The following is a 21233-nucleotide window of genomic DNA, read 5'->3' on the forward strand; positions in this document are numbered from 1 at the left end:
AGATAAACCCAATACGTTTTGCTGATCATTTGTACAGAAGAATCCAGGAGGAGGCCAATGATTTTGACCTGAATAATGTGAAGGATGGAGTTGCCATTTACTGAAAATGAGTATGCAAGTCTGGATAGAGGAAACTGGGTGTTTGATTTTGAAAATGTTAGCTTTGAGTTACCTTTTGGATTTCTAAGAGGAAGTGTTGAGAAAGAGGCTAGATATATGTTCAGAAGAGATCTATGGATTGGAGATATATAAGTTAGAGAGTTTTACACCATAAATTTGGATGAGATCTTTCAGGTAAAGAGTTTTAGATAGAGATAATAAGAAATCCTAGGATCGTGCTGTGAGGGCCTATTACTTTACTTAACATGAAAAGGAACCAGCCAGAGAGACTGAGAAAAAACAGCCGTGAAGGTAGGAGAACCAAAGGGGAGTGGTGTCCCAGCAGCCAGAAGAAGGAAGTGAAAAGCTAAATGAAATGCTCCTTCTAGTAAATGCTCTTGATAGTAAGATAAGGACTCAGAATAAGCTATTGGGTTTGGCAATGGGGAAGTCACTGGTGGCACTGTTTCAGCGGAGGGCAAAAACTTGACTAAACTAGATTAAGGAGAGGATGAGAAGAGAGGAAGCAGAGATAAAATACAACTTTTTGGAGGAGTTTGCCATGCAGAGGAGCAAAGAGATAGGGCAGTAGAGGAGAGGGACCAAGGGAGGGTTGTATGTTTTCTAGAAGCCAGATGCTATAGCATGTTTTAAAGCTGAAGGGAAAAATCCAGTAAAGACAGAAAAGGTGATCATGCAGAAGAAAGAGAAGAACATTGCTGGAGGAGTGTCCTCCAGTAGGCCAGAGGGGTAGTACACAAGCGGAGACTTGGCCTCAGGATAATGGTTGTTCATCCACAGTAGTAGAAGAGAAGATCAAATATGCAGGTACAACGTCAATGCATCAGTAGATAAGGGAGGTTGTAGTATTTCTTACTGCTCCTGTTTTCTTAAATAAATAGGAAGTAGATTACCAGTAGAGAATGAAAGATGCTGGAGGCCAGAGATGAGAGAAAACATGATGAAATAATTATTTGTGTTAGTGAGGAAGTGACCTGGCCAGTGAAATGTAGTGGGGTTACTGGGTTGCTCTCTGGGCCCAGTTGAGGTTAGTGGTCATGAATAGAAAGTAGTATCAGTAAGTTTGTTTGTCTCCAGCCACAATTAACTTTCTGAGTACAGGCACAGAATCAGTGAGGAAAAGGATTTTAAAATGTGAACAGTTTATTGAGTCCTAGAAGAATCACTGAAACATAATATCAGAGCCTTAAAAATATTTGAAATCATATGGCCCTGACTGGTTTTGCTCAGTGGTTAGAGCGTCGGCCTGCGGTCCAGAGAGACCCAGGTTCGATTCCCGCTAAGGGCATGTACCTCGGTTGCAGTTTGTCCCTGGCCCCAGTAGGGGTTGTGTGGGTGGCGACCAGTCGATGTGTCTCTCTCACATCGATATTTCTCTCTCTCCCTCCCTCTCTTCCTCCTGCTCTATCTAAAATGAAAAAATGTCTTCAGGTGAGGATAAAAAATATATATATTTGGAATCATATCTAAGAACTCTTTCTGGTTGTTAGGTATATGTACATAAAAAGGACGTGGTAGCCCAGTCAGTGTGGCTGCTCAGTGGATTGAGCATCATCCTATGGACTAAGAAGTCCTGGTTCGATTCCTGGTCAGGGCACATGCCCGGGTTGTGGGCTTCATGCCCAGTGAGAGTTGTGCAGGAGGCAGCCGATGGATGTTTCTCTCTCATGTTGATGTTTCTATCTCTCTCCCCCTTCCTCTCTCTCTAAAAAATCAATAAAAACTTTTTTTTTTTAAAGAAAAAGATGTGGCAAAAACAAGCAGGTCTTATGAATCAGTAGAATAAACAATTGATTTTATGGGGTCTGAAATTATATATCATCTAAAAATAATTGCCCTATTGGTCTTTCATGGCACAGAAAATTCCACCATTCACGTTATTCTTAAAAATATATGAACTTCCTCTGGCCAGTTTTGCTCAGCGGTTAGAGCATCGGCCTGCAGTCCAGAGAGACCCGGGTTCGGTTACCGCTAAGGGCACGTATCTTGGTTGCAGTTTGTCCCCCACCCTGGTTGGGTCGTGCAGGTGGCAGCCACTTGATTTGTACCTTTCACGTCGATGTTTCTCTCTCTCTCTCTCTTTTTCTCTCTCCCTCCCACTCTGTCTGAACAGAAAATGGAAAAATGTCCTCGGGTGAGGATAAAAAATATATATATGAACTTTTCATGCATAGAGACAGTGTCTATCTTTTTAAATCTCTAAAGTTCAGCATTATGCCAAGAAGACACAAAATGCTAAATAAATATTTGCTAAGCTGACTTGAATGGAATAAAATGAAGGGCCACCATCATTCATTAATTTTCATTCAACGAGTACTTATTGAGCAGAAGGCACTGTGTCAGATATTACAAAAACTTCCAAGATAAAGAAAGAAGATATTTACATGCACCTGTTGAGGGTATTGGGACAGCAGTAGGTAGATCCATAGCAAATATAGAAGGGTACAAGAGGGGCTCTGGCCGGTTTGGCTCAGTGGTGAAAAGGTCAGCCCAAGGATCAAGTAGTCACGGGTTCAATTCTGGTCAAGGGCATGTACTTCGGTTGTGGTTTGGTCCCCAACTCTGGTTGGGGTCATGCAGGAGGCAACTGATTCATGTGTCTCTCTCACATTGGTGTTTCTCTCTCTCTTTCTCCCTCCTTCCCAATCTATCTGAAAATAAATGGAAGAGTGTCCTTGGGAGAGGATTAAAAAAAGAAGAAGGGTACAGGAGGGTATGTGAATGGCCATGCAGCTCTGCTGATGGGGTCACTACAAAGGTACGAGGGACAAACAAAGTTCTTGAAGTAATACAGATAAAATTCCTCCACTTTATAACTTCAACCCAGAACCAGATGGAAGCCCCGATGGCCCCCATGCTGCCATGGAGGAAATGTCACCTTTCTGCCACCGGTAAAGCAAGTGGGAGGGCAGAGTTAAAATGCCTGTCAGTACACATGTGATTTTACTGGAAAATGGAACCACATGAGTTGGAAGTGAACCCTTGCAAATGCTGTTCTCTACCTAGCTGCCAAACTGTAAGAACCCAGGGTCAAGAAGAGCCTTTTAAAATCTGATACTTACTAGTCAACCACAAAATGCATTATGAGTCAACTTTTTCCTGGGAGGAAGGACCTTTTTGCTAGTGAAAAATTGACTTTCCCTTCTCTAATTTTTTTCAACTCATGGGTTTGTTTCTAATTATAAGATGAACAGAAATGTATTTGTGCTTACAGAAGTATATTATTTGAATTTGTTAGAGAACATCCAAGTTTTTGCTAATTTTCATGTCCTTTTTAAAATATGACAAAATCCCATTAATCTGGACTCCATTAATTCAGAATTCTGGTTAGGTTTATCTGATTTTGGCTATAATTTACTGTTGGATTTCACGAAATACAGTGCAAAAATTTAATATGTATGACCTTTCATTAGTATTCTTTAACTAGACTGTAAAGGGAAAATGCACTTACTATGTATAATCGGGCATTGTAGGCTCAAGTAATATAGCAGTGAATGAAACAAACAAAAATTACTGCCCAAATTGAGTTCACATTTCAGTTTGAATGAATGAGTGAATTTACTCTTGACATACGTACAACAGCTAGAAAATTAGTCTCACTTATTAGAGCATGTTTAACACCTCTTTCTAGTAATCTGTCCAAAATTACTGTTACTTGAAAATAATGTGAATAAATTATTGTTTATAATATCCTGTAAATGATCATTTTTTTTAAAAAGTCTTTACATACATTTCTCTCCTAAATCAGTCAGGTTTTGATATAAGAACAAATTAAGTGCCCTGGCTGGTTTGGTTCAGCGGTTAGAGCATCGGCCTGTGGACCAAAGAGTCCTGGGTTCGATTCTGGCCAAGAGCATGTATCTCAGTTGTGGTTTGCCCCTGGCCCCAGTTGGGGTCATGTGGGTGGCAACCGATCGATGTGTCCCTTTCACATCAATGTTTTTCTCTCTCCCTCCCTCCTGCTCTATCTGAAGAAACATGAAAAAATGCCCTTGGTTGAGGATTAAAAAAAAAAAAAGAACAAATTAAGTAAGCCTAAGGAGTCAGCCTTGAGTGCCACCATAATACTTGAACATCCCCTTTTTGTTGTTAATGTCTTAAGCATTTCCTATTTGCAAACCATTTCTTATCATTTGCTTTCTTATAAGTTTTATAACAACCCAGAATGGTATTACTTATTCTCATTTTACAAGAGGCTAAGGCTCAGCATAGCTAAATAGCTCTTCCAAGATTGCATAACAACTATGGTGGATAACATTAGATAGCAGTACTAAGCTCCATCTGCAGTGCACTTGGATGAGAAGCCTGGAGGTGCAGCATCTGAGGATTAAGGCCAACGCACAAGATTTCAGAGGAGAAAGGCAGAAAGAGCCTGGGTCCTTGGGGTGTCATTGCATTATCATTCCAGTTCTGTACTACCTATACCTACGACCTGATACAAATAAGGTCCCATCTGTTCAAGTCACAGTCACACCTGACTGACATGTTTCAGAACTAGAAATTAAATATAAAACTCTCAAGCCCTTGCTCTTTCCAATGGAACAATCTCAGTACTCATTATAGGTATTCTCCGCTTCATAAAGAGGTTGTGTCCCTCAAAAGTCACGTGTGAATAAAACAAACCGAAAAAAAGCCATATATAAATAATTGAAACATATATAATTTAGAATACATTATTGAATTTTAAAAGAAATCTATAATACATAATCTTATAAACTATTTAGAGAATATTTTTATGACATTAAATAGGAAATTAAGTGGTGGTTGCCATGCTTTTGTTAACAAATATATTTTCTCAAATTGTGCTATGTTTGTTCCAAATTTACAACACTATTTTATTGTCAAGAACCCGAGAAAGCAGGTTAGTGGGACCTAAAAGAATCAGCCCACACCCCCTAAGATGGCAGTAATCAACAAGACACTAACAAGTGTTGGCAAGAATGTGAAGAAATTGGACCCCTCGCACACTCCTGGTGGGAATGTAAAATAGTGCAGCTGCTTTAGAAAACAGGGTGGCAGTTCCTCAGAAGGTTACACAGAGTTACCATATGACACAGCAGCTCTATTTCTAAGTACATGCCCAAGAGAAATGAAAACATATGTCTACACAAAATCTTGTACACAAATGTTAATAGAGGCATTATTCATTGTGCATAATGGCCCCAAAATGAAAACCACCCACGTTCCATCAACTACTGAATGAATAAAGTGTGATATATCCATACAATGGAATATTATTCAGCTGTAACAAGAAATGAAGTATTAATACATGGATTATGTATTAAAATGGAGCTACACCATGGATGAACCTTGAAAACATGCCAAGTGAAAGAAGCCAGTCATAAAAGACTATGTGGTATATGATTCCCTTTATATGAAGATTCCAGAATAGGCAAATCCATAGAGAATGCCTAGGGCTGGGGAAATTGAGGAGAAAAGGTGAATGACTACTAATGGATACAGGGTTTCTTTTTGGCATGATGAAAATGTTCTAAAATTGATAGTAGTGATTGTTACTCAACTCTGTGAATATACTAAAGTCATTGAATGGTACACTTTTTGTAAGGTGAATTGTATGATATGTTGGATTATACTCAACAAAGCTGTTATATTTTAAAAAGTTATTCAACCAACCACAATCAGCCATGAGACAGTAAAAGAATCCAGGAAATAGCAAAAATCCTCAAGGTTCTAGGCTCCCTGTCAGTCTGGCTCTTCCTAATTTTTCTGTGAGCTTGAACTGTCGGGTTTGCTCCCACACGGCCCTCATTTTCACATTTCTAAAGTGGACTTAGCAGTGAGACTCTAGTTTTCTTGTCCTTGAGGCCTTTTTTCATCTCATGAAGACTATTTTACCCCAGAGACAAAGGGTAGAGGTTAACGCTCAGGCCCCTGTTAGAATCCTGCCTCTCTATGTCTTAGACAAGTGACTTGGGAGAGACAGTATGAGCTCACAAGCCATCTGTAAGATGGGAATAATAATAATAGTTACCTCACAAGGTTGAGTTGAGGATTGAAGACATAATGCACATGAAGTACACAAGGAGCACGTTGCTTAGCATATTGTGTATTATTATCAGTGCAACCCATTTCTGATCTCATCATCCCTTTAACACCTGAACTCTGTTTAACCCCTGCTCAGAATGAAAAGTGTGAGCTTCCTGCCCATGTCATGCAGCTAGTAACTCCAGGCTTAGCAATGTATTCATAAAAAGGTCTAGTTTTTACCCAGAGTTTCTTGACTGAAAGGTGTTACTTTTTATGTTTCATTTAATCACAATTATTCTGACTATCTAAGAGGTGGACGAAAAGAGCAAGTTTGGAAGGTTATTCTCTTCCCCAAAGATGAGACCTGGATAGCATCTATTAAAATGTGCTCTGTGATCTGGTTCTCTGCCACATTTCAGCAGAAAATAAGTAAATTAGAAGTAAGGCAGTCAGGCCAGCCCAGGTTCGAATCCCACCTCTCCCACTCTGTAGCTGTGTGGCCCTGGACACTTTGCCTAAACTTGCTAAGCCTCAGTAGCCTTGTTTATGAAAAACAGGAAAAATAATCTTCACAGGGTACTTCACAGGGTTGTATGGGGGATTAAATGAGGTCACACTTATAAAGCTTTTGACTCAGTGCTTGGCAAACAGTAAGGGTCTAACAATTTTTTAAAAAATAAGTAGTTTGTGAAATTTTTTGGGGGAAAAAAGTGTATTTCAAATACATTACTGAAGGCATATTTTTTTTTTAATCCTCACCTAAAGATATTTATTTATTTATTTATTTATTTATTTATTATTGTTATTATCAATTTTAGAGAGACAAGAAGTGGGGGAAAGAGAGAGAGAAACATCAATGAGAGAGAAACATCGAATGACTGCCTCCCATATGTGCCCCGACCAGGGATCAAACCCACAACCTTTGGTGTACAGGACAATGCCCCAACCAACTATGCCACCCAGCCAGGGCTGATGGCATTCTTAAAAAAAACAACAACTAAAAAAAAACCCAAAAACCAAGAAACATGGATAGGGTGACCAACTTATCTCAATTTGCCTATATTTTTCAAATTAATGGTTTTATTTCCATCTTTAACACTAGCAGAGGAGTCCAAAACGGGCTGATGACCACTGATATAGTTTAAATATAACATAGAAGATTTGAACAATGTACACTGAGGAATGGAAAGGGATTTTCTCATATCAACCTTTTTCTGTTTTTCAGTTTTTTAATAAATGTAAACATACATTTTCTCCCAATTAACTTAGTATAAAATAATAAACTTTTATGATCAACCATTTGTCTTTAAGCATAAAACTTAAGAAATTTTGGCTGCCTGGTGGTCTTGACTCCTATTGTCTGGGTATCATTAGAACATAACAAATGAGCATTTCTACAGAGCCTTCCTGAACTCCAAGTAAAAAATGATTAGTTTCAGTCAATTATTATTTTCAGTTTTAAAATGGAAAGTCCTGTGTCCCGGAACCTCCATTAGACTCAGGCAAACCAGGAAAGTTGCTCAGTCCATATAGACACCAAATTTAAGTTTGGAGGATCATTATTATTAATAATAATAGCTTTCATGAATTTAGTGCTAACTATGGACCTGGCCTTGTGATACATACTTTAAAAGCCAAATTCTATGTAAATAATTAGAACAAACCTGTGCAATAGGTTCTATTTTAGGCCCATTTCAAAGATAAAAAGAAGTCAATTTGGAGAAATTGAGTAAATTGCCTAAACCTTAGTAGGAGGATAGCTCTGGGTTTTTAAGCAAAAGTTCTCCTTAAACTATCATGTTGTATAACCATTAGGCCCTGCCCCTAGGTCCCTACCAGTGAATTAAAAGGTTAGAAAGATTATAGAAAACCTTGCCCACCACATGAAAATATTAGTGGCCCAAAGGGTTGTGGTAGCTTCACTGATCATAGTAAGGGAATTGGGGATAATCTGAGTGTTCATTTTTTGTTTGTTTTTGTTTTTTTATCCTCACCGGAGGACATTCTTGCATTTATCTTCAGATAAAACAGGAGGGAGAGAGGAGAGAGAGAAACATCGATGGGAGAGAGACACATTGAGCGGTTGCCACCCACACGACCCCAACTGGGGCCAGGGACAAACTGCAACTTTAGCAGGAACCAAACCCAGGACTCTCCGGTCCGTGGGCTGATGCTCTAACCACTGAGCCAAACTGGCCAGGGCCCAAGTATCCATTTAACGCTCGAAGATGATTTCTTGGATCCCTGCTGGAGGTAAAGCACTGGCTGAACTGCAGTGGAATTGCTTATGTTAAAGTGTTGAGGAAGGGCCCTGGCCGGTTTGGCTCAGCGGTTAGAGCGTCGGCCCACAGACCAGAGAGGCCCTGGTTCGGTTCCCGCTAAGGCACATACCTCGGTTGCAGTTTGTCCTCGGCTCCGTTTGGGGTCGTGTTGGTGGCAACCAGTCGATGTGTCTCTCACATCGATGTTTCTCTCTCTTTCTCTCTTCATCTCTCTCTCCCTCCCACTCTATCTGAAGAAAAGTGCAAAAAAGGTCCTCTGATGGGGATTAAACAAAAAAAAAGAAAAAAAAAAGTGTTGAGGAAGGAACCTACCTCTTCACATGCACCACGTGCTTTGTGTCTATGTAGGTGGGCTTCCCTGTATTCCAGGTACAAGTCATGTTGCCTGAATATTCATAAATGACACAGGTCACCTTGTCAGGGACATCTGGTGGATCTGGAACAAAATGTATCACTTAGGAGCAACCATAGAAACATAGAGCTCTTTATAAAGTAGATAGTTGTTAAACTTCCCATTTTCTTTGGGAAAACAGGTCCATCCCCACTCAGCACTTCTCTCATTCATTCCCTACCACCTCACCTTGCAACCTACTGTGCCATCAAATGTTGCTCCTTTCCTTTATATTTTTCTATATTCTCTACTTCTTTGGGGATACTAATGTGATGAAGTTCCTCCTATCAAAAAAAAGTCCGTCCCCCTAAATTCTCTCCTCTCAGCTACCACTGTATCTTTCTCCTTTTCTTAACAGCTAAACTTTTTTTTTTAAGAATTCATTATACTGTTTTTTTTCTTCATCTCCCATTTACTCTTAAACCCCTAACCACCAAGATTCGGTCCACAATTTCACCAAAACCACTGTTGCTAAGGTCATTACTGGCTTTCTAATCAATAAATCCCATGATCCCTTTGCAGTCATTATTGACCTTGACCTCTCCAGCATTTCATATTTTGACCACATCCTTCTTTTTTTTTTATCCTCACCCGAGGACATTTTTCCATTTTTTGTTCAGATAGAATGGGAGGGAGAGAGAGGAACAGAGAGAGAGAGAAACATCGATGTGAAGGGACACATTGAGTGGCTGCCACCCACACGACCAACCAGGGCCGGGGACAAACTGCAACCGAGGTACGTGCCCTTAGCGGGAACCAAACCCGGGTCTCTCAATACCACAGGCCGACGCTCCAACCGCTGCGCCAAACCGGCCAGGGCCACATCCTTCTTGAAACTTCTGTTCCTTTTGGCTCCTGAGAAAGAGTTCTACAAAGTGCTTTTCTACTTCTCTGGCAAATTTTCTTCTCCTCTGGCACCTATTCCACTTTAAAAGTTTAGTGTTCATACCGACAATGGAGTACTATTCGGCCTTAAAAGGAAAGGGAATTCTTGTCCGGCTGGTGTGGCTTAGCGGTTGAGTGTCAACCCATGCACTAAGAGGTCACCAGTTCGATTCCCAGTCAGGGCACACGCCCAAGTTGTGGGCGAAATCCCCAGTGGGGGACATGCAGGAGGCAGCCAATTGATGTTCTCTCTCATTGATGCTTCTTTTTAATTTTTTTTTTTATCCTCATCTGAGGACATTTTTGCATTTATCTTCAGATAGAGTGGGAGAGAGAGAGAAATGAAGAGAGAGAGAGAAACATCGATGTGAGAGAGACACATCGACTGGTCGCCACCCACACGACCCCAACTGGGCCGGGGACAAACTGCAACCGAGGTACGTGCCCTTAGCAGGAACCAAACCCGGGTCTCTCTGGACCACCGGCTGATGCTCTAACCGCTGAGCCAAACCCGCTCAGGGCAATCCCCAGTGGGGGGCATGTAGGAGGCAGCCAATCGATGTTCTCTCACACTGATGTTTCTATCTCTCTCTCCCTCTCCCTTTCTCTCTCTCTCCAAAATCAATAAAAGAAAAAAATAACTAACTAAAAGGAAAGGGAATTCTGACACATGCTACAACACAGAGGAACCTTGGAGATATTTTACTAAGTAAAATAAGTCAGACACAAAAGGAGAACCACTGTGTGATTTCACTTATCTGAGTTATCTAGAATAGTCAAAGCCACAGAGCCAGAGAGTAGAATGGTAGTTGTTGGTGGCTGGGGGTAGGAAGGAATGGGAAGTTAATGTTTAGTGCACACAGGGTTTCAGTTTTGCAGGATGAGAAGAATCCTAGAAAGAAATGGCAGGGATGGTTGCACAACAATGTACTTGATGCCACAGCACTGGACAAGTACAAGTGGTTAAAATGGTATTTTTTTATGCTATGTCTATTTCACCACAATAAAAACAAGATTTTAAAAAATGTTGGTAATCACAGAATCCTGTTTCAAGGTTCTCTCTTTCTCCCCCCACCCCCCAATCAGTGTTTTCTCTGAGTGGCCATATTGTAGGGAACATGTTAGATTTCTTCTGTTAGTATTTTTCCCTTTTTAGAACTGACATCTCCCTCACTCCCAGCCTCATCCCCTCTCTACTCCCATCACTAGTCAATCACTAGGCTCCACAGAGAAGTGTGCCTTTGATTAGGCCCATTGATCGAACATTTCTCTTGGGAATGAATGCATGACTCAAGATGAACCAATCAGAATTCTCCAAGGGACTTTTTCAGGAGCCATTGTGAAAGAGACACTTTCTTCCCCGCTGAAATCGCCATCTCTGAGTACCATGGAGCTGTGAGTTGCTGGTGGCAATCTCGCTGTCATAGTGAAACTGTCTATTTAAGAATGAAGCCAGAACAGGGAGAAACAAAACCCAAGAGATGGGAAATGATCAGAGAGTTCTGGTAACATTGTTTGAGCCCTTGGGGCTTCTGGAGCCAGTGAAACCCCAACACCATGGAACAGCACCTGGAATTTTCAGTTACATCATCCAATAATAAATTACCAAGAAAAAGATCAAAGGAGAAGCGTGGAAATAGTGAGTGATGATTATATACTTACTCTTCAGTGTGGCTCTGTCAGCTTGTGCCTACTAGTGCAATCCTGTCTGGGAAACTCGACTACTCTGAAAATCACCAGACAAATGGCAGAATGGGGGCTTATAGAGAAGAAAAGTACAGACATTTATACACCTGAAGTCATACCCAAAGATTTATTTATTTATTTATGTATTTATTTATTTATTTTTGGTACGTGCCCTTAGCGGGAACCAAACCCAGGACTCTCTGGTCCACAGGCCAACGCTTCAACCGCTGAGCCAAACCGGCCAGGGCATTTTTTTTATCCTCACCCAAGCACATTTTTCTTTCTTTTTTTTTTTGTTGTTGTTGTTCAGATAGAGTGGGAGGGAGAGAGAGGAAGAGAGAGAGAGAGAAATATGGATGTGAAAGAGACACATCGAGTGGTTGCCACCTGTATGACCCAACAAGGGCCGGGGACAAACTGCAACTGAGGTACATGCCCTTAGTGGGAACCGAACCCGGGTCTCTCTGGACCGCAGGCTGATGCTCTAACCACTGAACCAAGCCAGCCAGGGCCCAAAGATTTATCTTAAGTCTAAATATACTCCTTGCCTGTAGATTATATACCAAGAATTTACTTATTAAACCAGAAATAAATATATGAAAAAATGTATCCTCATTGCAAATTGAAATGATAATAGATACCATTTAGATCTATCAAAATGGCAAGGATTTTGAAAAATGATAGTCCTCATTGTTGGAATGGCCTCAGGGAGATCCTCTAACACATTTGTGCAAATTACTACAGCCTTTCTGGAGAACACTTTACATATCACAGTCTTTATAAGCTGGAGTAATAACCTTCACCCAGCAATTTTACATCTAGGATTTCATCCTTAATGAAATGTTCAAAATATATAAAATATTTGGCTAAAAAATGTGCCTTTAAAATATTGTTTATAATAATGAAAAATTAGAAACAAACTTAATACCCTAAAATAAAGTTAAATAAACTATGATACATTTCTAAAATACATTCCCAAAACAATGTAGAATACAATTTAAGTATATGTTTAATTAGTTTAGTAAATAACTAATGGCCATATGATAAAGTGAAAAGAACAGATTGTGAAATAGTATTGTATAGTGGTCTCAACTGAGAGAGAGAGAGAAACTTGAAAGATTTTCTAAAAAGACATTATTAAAGAGGGATTCTATTAATGGTGAGATTATGGGATTATAGAGACGATGGATTTTTTTGCTAGTCTAAATTTTTAAAAGTTTTATGCATTGACTATAATTTGATTTTATAATTTAAAAAATGATTTTCAAACAGTAAGAATACACTAAAGTACTTTATAACATTTTTTGTGAGTTGTAGCACTGAGTTACAATGGGGAGAAATAAGATAGGGTAGGATAAAGTAGGATAAAGAAATCTTTACATTTTATTTGCACCTTAAAGGAGATAGCTATTGCCCGGCAGGTGTGGCTCAGTGGATTGAGCGTTGCCCCATGGACTGAGAAGTCCCAGTTGGTCCCCGGGCAGGGCACATGCCCGGGTTTCCCAGTCCCATCCCCGGTAGGGGGCATGCAGGAGACAACGGATAGATGTTTCTCTCTCACATGGATGTTTCTTTCCCTCCCTTCACCTGTCTCTAAGAAATCAATAAAAACACTTTTTTTTAAAGATAAAAAAGAGCTGACATCTATTTTTTTTAAAACGGAGGTAGCCATTTAAACAGACATTTAAGTCATTTTGAATGATTGAGTTGTGGTCCCTCAATGATTACAGTGGTTTGTACTGAAGTTATTTTTGTCCTCTGGTTTCAGATACAGAGTATCATTGATTTAGTCATCATGAAAGACAACTGTCCATTTTTGGGGATATGTTATTTATTCTACAGCATTCCATATGAAGTGAATGGTTAGGGTTATAACTGTCCGGTGGTTAATTAACTTTGCAAGAGATCAAATTGATTATATACACACATGTAAATAAACATACTATTTGTAATATTAACATGAAGCTATGTAAAGATGGGATTGTAGGTATGTTTATGAGAGTAAGACCAGACTGCTGTTAGATCTCATTTCAGGTTGTTCAATGTTCAGTAATAAAAACCAGCTCTACAGCCAGATACTGTAGCACACCCTAAAGGATACAAGGATGAGGCTGACGTTTCTGCTCTTGCCTACCAATGCCTTCCCTCCCGTTATTGAGGCACTCATTAATCACAGGCCAGCTTTCTAATTAATTCAGTCTAGCCAATTTTCTATTGAGAGCTTCTTGAAGGCAGAGACTGTTATTCTCTCTTTGAATTTCTAGCATTTAACAAGTTTTTGGTGCATAGCAGTCTCTCAATAAAGTGTTTCATGAATTGATGGGCTTAATTAATAAAATGATAATAATCAGAAGACTTAAAATGAAGAGAGACCCAATGCTTCTGGCAAGATCACTCTGTAATTCCTTATTCAAGGAGAGCACAGATGAGCCTAATTGTGCCAGTTATAATACTCAATAGCAATGTTAAAGATGAATATTCAGGACTTTTATTGAATAACAAATCTGCTTTCATCAAGATAAATAGAGATCAAAGATTATTAAAATTTAAGTCAAAGATATTTAAACTTTTAAATAAATGATTAGATGGCAATGTGACTGTTCCAGGTGTGGTTTATTAATTTGGTATTTTTAAATGCATAAAGACATCCTACAGTGTTTGATTCCATGATTGGTGTTATTCTGATAGAACAAACTTCCCATAATAAGCGTGCATTTGATCACAGATAAGAATCTAAGAAGTGTTTAAAATTATGGTTAAAACTGAAAATTATGATAATAATAGTTTGTGTCTCACAAATTACACATTAAAGTACAGACTGTTTTAAATACATATGGATAACTTTTCAAGGAAAACATGACTCATTTATCTTCTCTCTGTCTTGTATGACTTGTCTCCAGTCTAAAAATATTCACGTAATCATTTTGCTTAAAGCAGTAACGATAAATTAACATAGTAAAGCTCACAGGACAAATATCCTGTGATCAAAGTGATCCAGCGAAAGCAATGTGATTTCTAGAGTACCACAAAAACCCTCAAAAATCTTGTTTCTACCTACTTAAATCAGAAGTTCTGTTTGCTAAAAATGTAGAACCCAAGAACACAGGGGTTCTTGAATCCAAGGGTTTGAGTACATTTCACACTCATAACCAGAGATCTAGGTGAGAAGTTACAACTCACAAAGCAAGTAAATGCAAAGAGTGATATTCTTTCTAAGCAGCCCTTTGCAGAGAATAAGTGCATCCTATGTTGTTCTAGGAGGAGAGCCAAGGACATTTTCTGACCTTAAATGTGACTCAGTGGTTGGGGGTGGGGGGGTGGGAGCGTGCAAAACCAACACCGGCAGAGCTCCTGGTAGTAATTTGTTACTCAACTGCAGCTCAGGGAAGGAGGCCATGCTTCTTTTGCCTCTTTCTTCCTCTGGCACAAATTAAAAACTAACCTTTCCTAATAACTGTGGAAGTTGCTAATCGGCCCTCTGAAGAAATTGTATATTATCTCAACACCCCCACCCCACCCCAAAGGATAAAGAGTAAAATATTTAAGCATTAAGGCTTATTTATATTTCCTGAGGATGTGGACAGAGTAAGGAGTCTTCATACCTCAGATAAGAGATCTGCCTGTGGTTTCAATCCCCACAATTTAGGGCAAGTTTAGCATGTCATTATCAGTTTAAGACATATGTTTGCCAACCTCATTCTTTGACTCCAAAATTTACTACTTCCCTTTCTTCCTCAGTTTACCTCTACCACCTCCCCTATTTCTTCTCTCTTTTGAAAACATTGCAAGACCAGGCAACCAGATTTAAGTAAGTACAAGGAAGCCTCCTGCTTTTCCGTTATCCACTCCAGGGACCTGGTGGTCTTGCTCTTGCTAGGTAGGGTCTTGAGGTGAGAATGTAAGAATTCAGATTTGGTTCTCATACATATGGAGGAAGAGAACATGACATACCCTAAGCCCTCTGTCTTCACTAAAATGTGCCCACATGCCATAGGGAATGAATATCTGGGTTAAAACAGTGCTGAATTTAATGATCTATCTTTCATAATAGTAGAACCAAGAATATAATCATGCAAATCAGCACATATTACACACTCTAACAATTTAAACATCTTCAGACTACTTGGACACAAATGGAATTTAGCAAATATTCAAAAGATTAACTTGGTAAATTTTTTCTTAATAATTTAAGTAAAAAACATGATGATTCACAATTAGGGCAGTAAGATTAGAAGCAGGGACTTGTATCGGAATCTTCCATGTTTTATCCAAAAGATGTATTTTTAAGGGTTTAGACGCATTGACAATTGTGCTTTAAAGTGTATAATATGTTTTAAAATAGATTATTAAAATTGAGTGCTCACCACAGTCAGTATAATTTGCCTCATTTTATAGATATGGAATTAAGGCTCAGATTAGTTAAGCAACTTGCCCAAGGTCACACAGCTGGTAAGGAGTACAGCAAGAACACAAAACTAGTTTTGCATCTGTTTTTCTCCCTAAACCTTAACCTCAAAATTTTACAGTGAGATCTGCTTCAAGGTTGATTATGTTAGTTTGGAAAAATAAAAACAAACAAAAAACATAAGTGAAAAACAGATGAAAGGACAACATTTAAAATCTGTTTGCACCCTAGCCTGTGTGGCTTAGTGGTTAGAGCATCAGCCCACGTTGTGGGTTTAATTTCTGGTCCAGGGCACATAACTGCGTTGCAGATTCTATCCCCAGCACAGGTCAGGGTGAATGCAGGAGGCAACCAATCGATGTGTGTCTCTCTCAGAGTGCTGTTTCTCTCTCTCTCTCCCCCCTCCCTCCCACTTCTTCCCTCCCTTCCACTCTCTCTAAAAATCAATGCAAAAAATATCCCCAGGTGAGGATTAACCAAAAAATAAAATAAAACCTTAGGTTGCTGCCCCTCATTTATGCTGTGTCTGGCCAGGCAAGTGTTGAAAGTTTTTGTTTTTTATCATTGATAACATTGTAAAATTTGTAGAGCATTTACATTAAGAATTCACCCTGGTTGGTTTGGTTCAGCGGTTAGAGCGTCGGCCCGCAAACCAGAGAGTCCAGGGTTCAGTTCCTGCTAAGAGCACGAACCTCGGTTGTGGTTTGTCCCCAGCCCCTGTTGGGGTAGTGTGGGTGATGACCACTCGATTTGCCTCTCTCACATCAATGTTTCTCTCTCTCTCTTCCTCCCTCTCTACCTCCCACTCTCCCACTCTATATCTCAAGATAAAGTGCAAAAATGTCCTCAGGTGAGGATTAAAAAAAATTTATATTTCTATCTTCTTTTGAAGAATCAAAAAATGTAGGAATATTGAGCCCACATGAATGCTGGCGCTGGACAGTGGCTATATACGTGCTATATACGTGCTTTCCTCTCTGCATAGATCCCACCAGCTTTCGTAACTCATATTTTTCACCCATCTGGCCCCTGGGGACATTTAAGTTTGCAACTCCTGCATTAAACTAATGTAAGAAGTGAACTATATCAGTTTGTCTCTTTTCTAAGACAAGTTGGTGATTACCAGTTCCTTGTTAGACCAGCTTTCATTTGGACCTTGAATGCACCCCCAACACTTACATCCGGAAGAAATGTCTTTTCCACATATCAGTGTCTCTTGAAAATACCCTGGACATTCCGCAGTGCAATACATAGAGGCGCGTGGTTCCAGGAAGTTGTCATACTGAAGCTGAGCTGTTGTTTTATTAATCCTCGAGATTTTCAATCTTTCTTTGATGCCATTTTTATAAAAATAAAGTTTCCTCGGTTGGCAGTTCTTAATTGCTGCTTGGCAATATATAGAGATATTCATGCCCATCTTAAAAATTGTGGCTGGTTCTACCCAGATGTGGCCAGAGCAGTTTATATTTGTAATTCCTGGAAATAAGTAGATTAAAATAATTAAGTTTAATATAAATCATTAAAACGGGAGATTAAAAAAATAGGCAATCACACTTAAAATTTATTCTTTTCTATTAATGAAATGATTTCCATTGGGAAAAATTTTTTGGGACTAAGTGTATCTTTTAATTGGTGAACTCATTATCATGTATTTTTACTATGCTCTGTTAAAGCAGCATGACACAACACTAGTGTCAACCTTTAAACTTCTCTGTCTAAAAAATAAATGTAATTAGCTCTCATATTTTAAAGCAGAGAACTAAGGCATTATGAAGCTACACCTTTTCAAATGGGACCTAACACTTGGCACTGCAGAATCCAAACCCGATTCTCTAGCTAATCAACCAATCTTTCATGATTTTGTACATAAAGGCTACTTTTACCAGAAAATTCTGAGTTTAATGAATAAAACCATCTTACTTATGGCAAAAATCTATTGCTTGGTAACCACTTAAAATTCATCCTTGATTCAATCATATGGGAAAGGTTCAGAATTTTTTTTAAAGTTCAAAAGTTGCAAAACAACATTTAATATACATTCGATGTTATAAATAGATGGATTAATTAAAGAGAAATACACTGACAATGAATTAGTAAGTCAATAATTTTGCAGTACATAGAAAAAATTCATTATCAGAAGGGGTCAAATGAATTACATAAGAATAAGTCATAGAAAATATGTTAATTTCTCTTTTTAATAGAGTTCTTGGATTGGTCAGAGAAAGGTTAAACCTGACATATATTTCAGCAAAGCTATTGAAAAGGGGTAACATAACATTCTAATAGAAAACTTGGAAAGGTAGTCTAGATGATCATAAAATTTTTCATAGCAGATTGAACAATACTATAGAAAATAATTTCTAATGGACAGCTGAATGGTCTCTAATGCCATGTCACAGGGGCTCATCTTATTTCTCTATGCTCTATATTAATCACTTGAATGTATAAGCAGAAGTCCTACTTATCATTTGTATTTCTCAAGAAGCCAAAAAAAGTAACTGTTGCCTTATTTCATCTAAATCTTCTTGGATAGTGTTGGTCTGACTCTGGAAGTGTCCAAGACTGTGCAGGAGGGATTCTAGTTTTGATGATGAAGCTCACTCTATATCTCTAATTGTGTCCCAACCTATAGAGCAGTTTTGCACTTCTCACTACTCTGAGTAACTTATATCATCTGCGAAGTTTTCCTCAAGGTCTAGAACCCTGCGTGGTGTTGCTTGTCACCCAGTCAATGAGTCCTTGCTGCATACCCAGGATACTGTTGTCTCCAATGGAAACTCCTAGATGCAAATGGCTGTCCTGTCTGAACTTCTGATGGTCCCCTTCCTGGATTCCTCAAAACTGCTTATGTCTGTCATGGTGCCAGATGTTTGAGTAAATTATAAGATGAGAATAATAATAGCACATAATACTGCTACACAAAGTTCTTGTGAGGGATAAAAGACTTCACACAGTGCCTGACACAGAGTAACCAATGGTCTGTGAAGTTAAATTCAAAATGTTTGATGGGTTTTTAAAAGGCAATTATAATAGTTCAGAGAAAGAACATGCCAATTCAAAGTAATAAACGCCTTCGTGGAAACATGTATATACGAGTTAAAGGTGTGTCCCTTAGGGATACTTAAGAAAGGAATCCTGCATGAGGAGGGAGGTCGGACTTTTTAATTTCATTCCACGTAATTTTTTATGTGCATATAATTTTTTCCAATATAATAACTATTAATTCTTCAGAGGTCTTAGCAGAATACATTGAAAATATTAGGTATAAATTTGAATAAAATTTAAATATTTTATTTGAATAAAAGATAATAATAGGAATTCAAAATACTGTACCTCCATGACACCAACTGAAGACTACGTAGAAAGCTACTATCACCTCCCATGGAACGGTGACCTGATTCATGCCTGAAAGCAGGAAAAAGCTCTTTGCTCCCCTCTGGAAAAAAATACAAAGAAATGTTTAAATTGTAATATTTTAATAAAAGGAATCACATTTTTTCCCCTAACAGTTATTCTTTTCTTTGGTGAGAACCTTTGATTAGGAAGAAAAGAAGAACGGAAGGCAATGGCAAAAAGTCCCTGGTGTGTGAGGAGACATAATACAGGTTGAGGAATAAAGCAAAAACGATTTTATACCCTTCAAATATCACTGTGATTTACCTCAGTAGGACCTTTTGACCCTTGAAATCATACCATTCCTCCCAATCTAGTGTCTCTCATCAGATAGCTCTTTCTGCTCTAACTCCTGAGAATGATTTTCCTCCTGACCAGGTCGTGCTCCTATCAAGCTCCAGAAATATCAATGTTTGATAAGTAAAACTTTGAAAAAAACGTAAGAATCTCCAGAGCGAAGGCATTTATAATGAAGAAAGATGAAGTGAGACAAATGCGTATGTGTTATCACCAGTTAAACTTAAACAAATCTCATTCATCTACAGAGAACTCAAAAGAAACACATTGTAGAAAGTGCCATGAGTTTACAATTGGAATTGCATTATTCTGTTCATCAGTTTTTTACATCATTAATTACTCAGTTATTCAACAATCAACATTATTCACTTATTTTTATCTGCCTAATAAATCTTGAGCCTTTCCTATAAAACAACAAAACAAAATTCATAACTCATTAAACAGCACGAAATATCTGATAACATTTTTTAAAATGAGGGTTCTCATACTCATGAATATAGGAATCCCTTTCATAAGTTGTTACTAATAGTAGGTCCCGTCTTTATAAATAATAGGTAAAACAAGCCCTAAAATGTTTCTAGTCAGAAGTTAACTACTCACCTAATAGAATATGCCCAATAATTATTAAGATGATGTGATGTCAAACAATATTATAGATTTAACTTTCATCAGTAACCGCTGTATAAAATATTGTAAGAACTTATAAGAGAAAATAACTTTGCCCATGTATTTCCAAAAGGAAGTATCACTGTTTTTAAGTATTTGGACGATCATTTCTCTTTACCTTTCAGTCTGTTTGAAGCACATAATTCCACCTCAGAGCCAGGCCTGCGTCATGTCTTCTTTGCCCATTGCCTGCTTGTCAGTGATCACTTCAGATTGTCATCTGCGAGGCAAGTGGAAATGTCAGCAAAGCCCTGACCTACATTTCAGACTCTTGAAGAGGAACTCAAACTGTCCAGTTCAGAATGACTGTCTCTCATGTCACTATTTGGGAAAACCCAGATTACTGAAATGAACTGCTTTGTCAGTACTTTTTTTTCTCAGCTTAATTTAGAATTGCCGGTCTCATCCAAGCAGTAGGACACATATACATGCTCTATGGGTCAAAACCTTTGACACCAATATATAATGCTTAGTTTTAATTTTCAGCCAACATTGATGCTAATTATAAATTTGTTTCCTTTTTTTTTTTTAATGTTTTTTTTTCTTTATTGATTTGAGAGAAAGGAAGAGAGAGGTAGCGAGAGATAGAAACATCGATGAGAGAGAACATCTATTGGCCGTCTCCTGCATGCCCCCCACTGGGGATCAGGCCCACAACCTGGGCATGTGCCCTGACTGGGAATCGAACTGTCAACTTCTTGGTGTATGGGTCGACGCTCAACCACTGAGCCACACTGGCCAGGCATAAATTTGTTTCTTAAGAAAAGAAAATGTAAATGCTACTGTTGACCATTAGTTTATTTAATAAGCATTTTTTAGTACTATGTGCCAAGTATTGTTCTGGGCATTAAAGGTATAAGGTATAATGGTGATTGATGACCAAACAGCTCCTTTGTTGTATTGTGTACAGTGGTTAAGTTACACATCACACCCTGGACGGTTTGGCTCAGCAGTTAGAGCGTCAGCCTGCGGTCCAGAGACCCGGGTTCCATTCCTGCTAAGGGCATGTACCTCAGTTGCAGTTTGTCCCCGACCCTGGTTGGTCATGCGGGTGGCAGCCACTCAATTTGTCCCTTTCACATCGATGTATCTCTCTCTCTCTCTCTCTCTCTCTCTCTTC

The 21233-nt window shown here is 38.7% G+C and overlaps 1 protein-coding gene across 1 annotated transcript in view; it reads right to left on the minus strand.

The window, feature by feature from the left end:
- The window catches only part of IL23R (interleukin 23 receptor), a 66952-nt gene extending 46648 nt beyond the window's left edge, over positions 1–20304 (minus strand). Inside the window, exons 1-4 of the mRNA XM_036256718.1 lie at positions 20232–20304; positions 19091–19193; positions 16937–17233; positions 8703–8826 (exon numbers count right to left, since the gene is read on the minus strand). Of these exons, the coding sequence (XP_036112611.1) occupies positions 8703–8826; positions 16937–17233; positions 19091–19160 (491 nt within the window). The 5' untranslated portion in view covers positions 19161–19193; positions 20232–20304. The remainder of the gene's footprint in view (positions 1–8702; positions 8827–16936; positions 17234–19090; positions 19194–20231) is intronic.
- Positions 20305–21233: the final 929 nt, after the last annotated feature.

The sequence above is a fragment of the Molossus molossus genome, unplaced genomic scaffold (assembly GCF_014108415.1).
Source record: "Molossus molossus isolate mMolMol1 unplaced genomic scaffold, mMolMol1.p scaffold_m16_p_12, whole genome shotgun sequence".
In the NCBI taxonomy this organism is placed as follows: domain Eukaryota; kingdom Metazoa; phylum Chordata; class Mammalia; order Chiroptera; family Molossidae; genus Molossus; species Molossus molossus.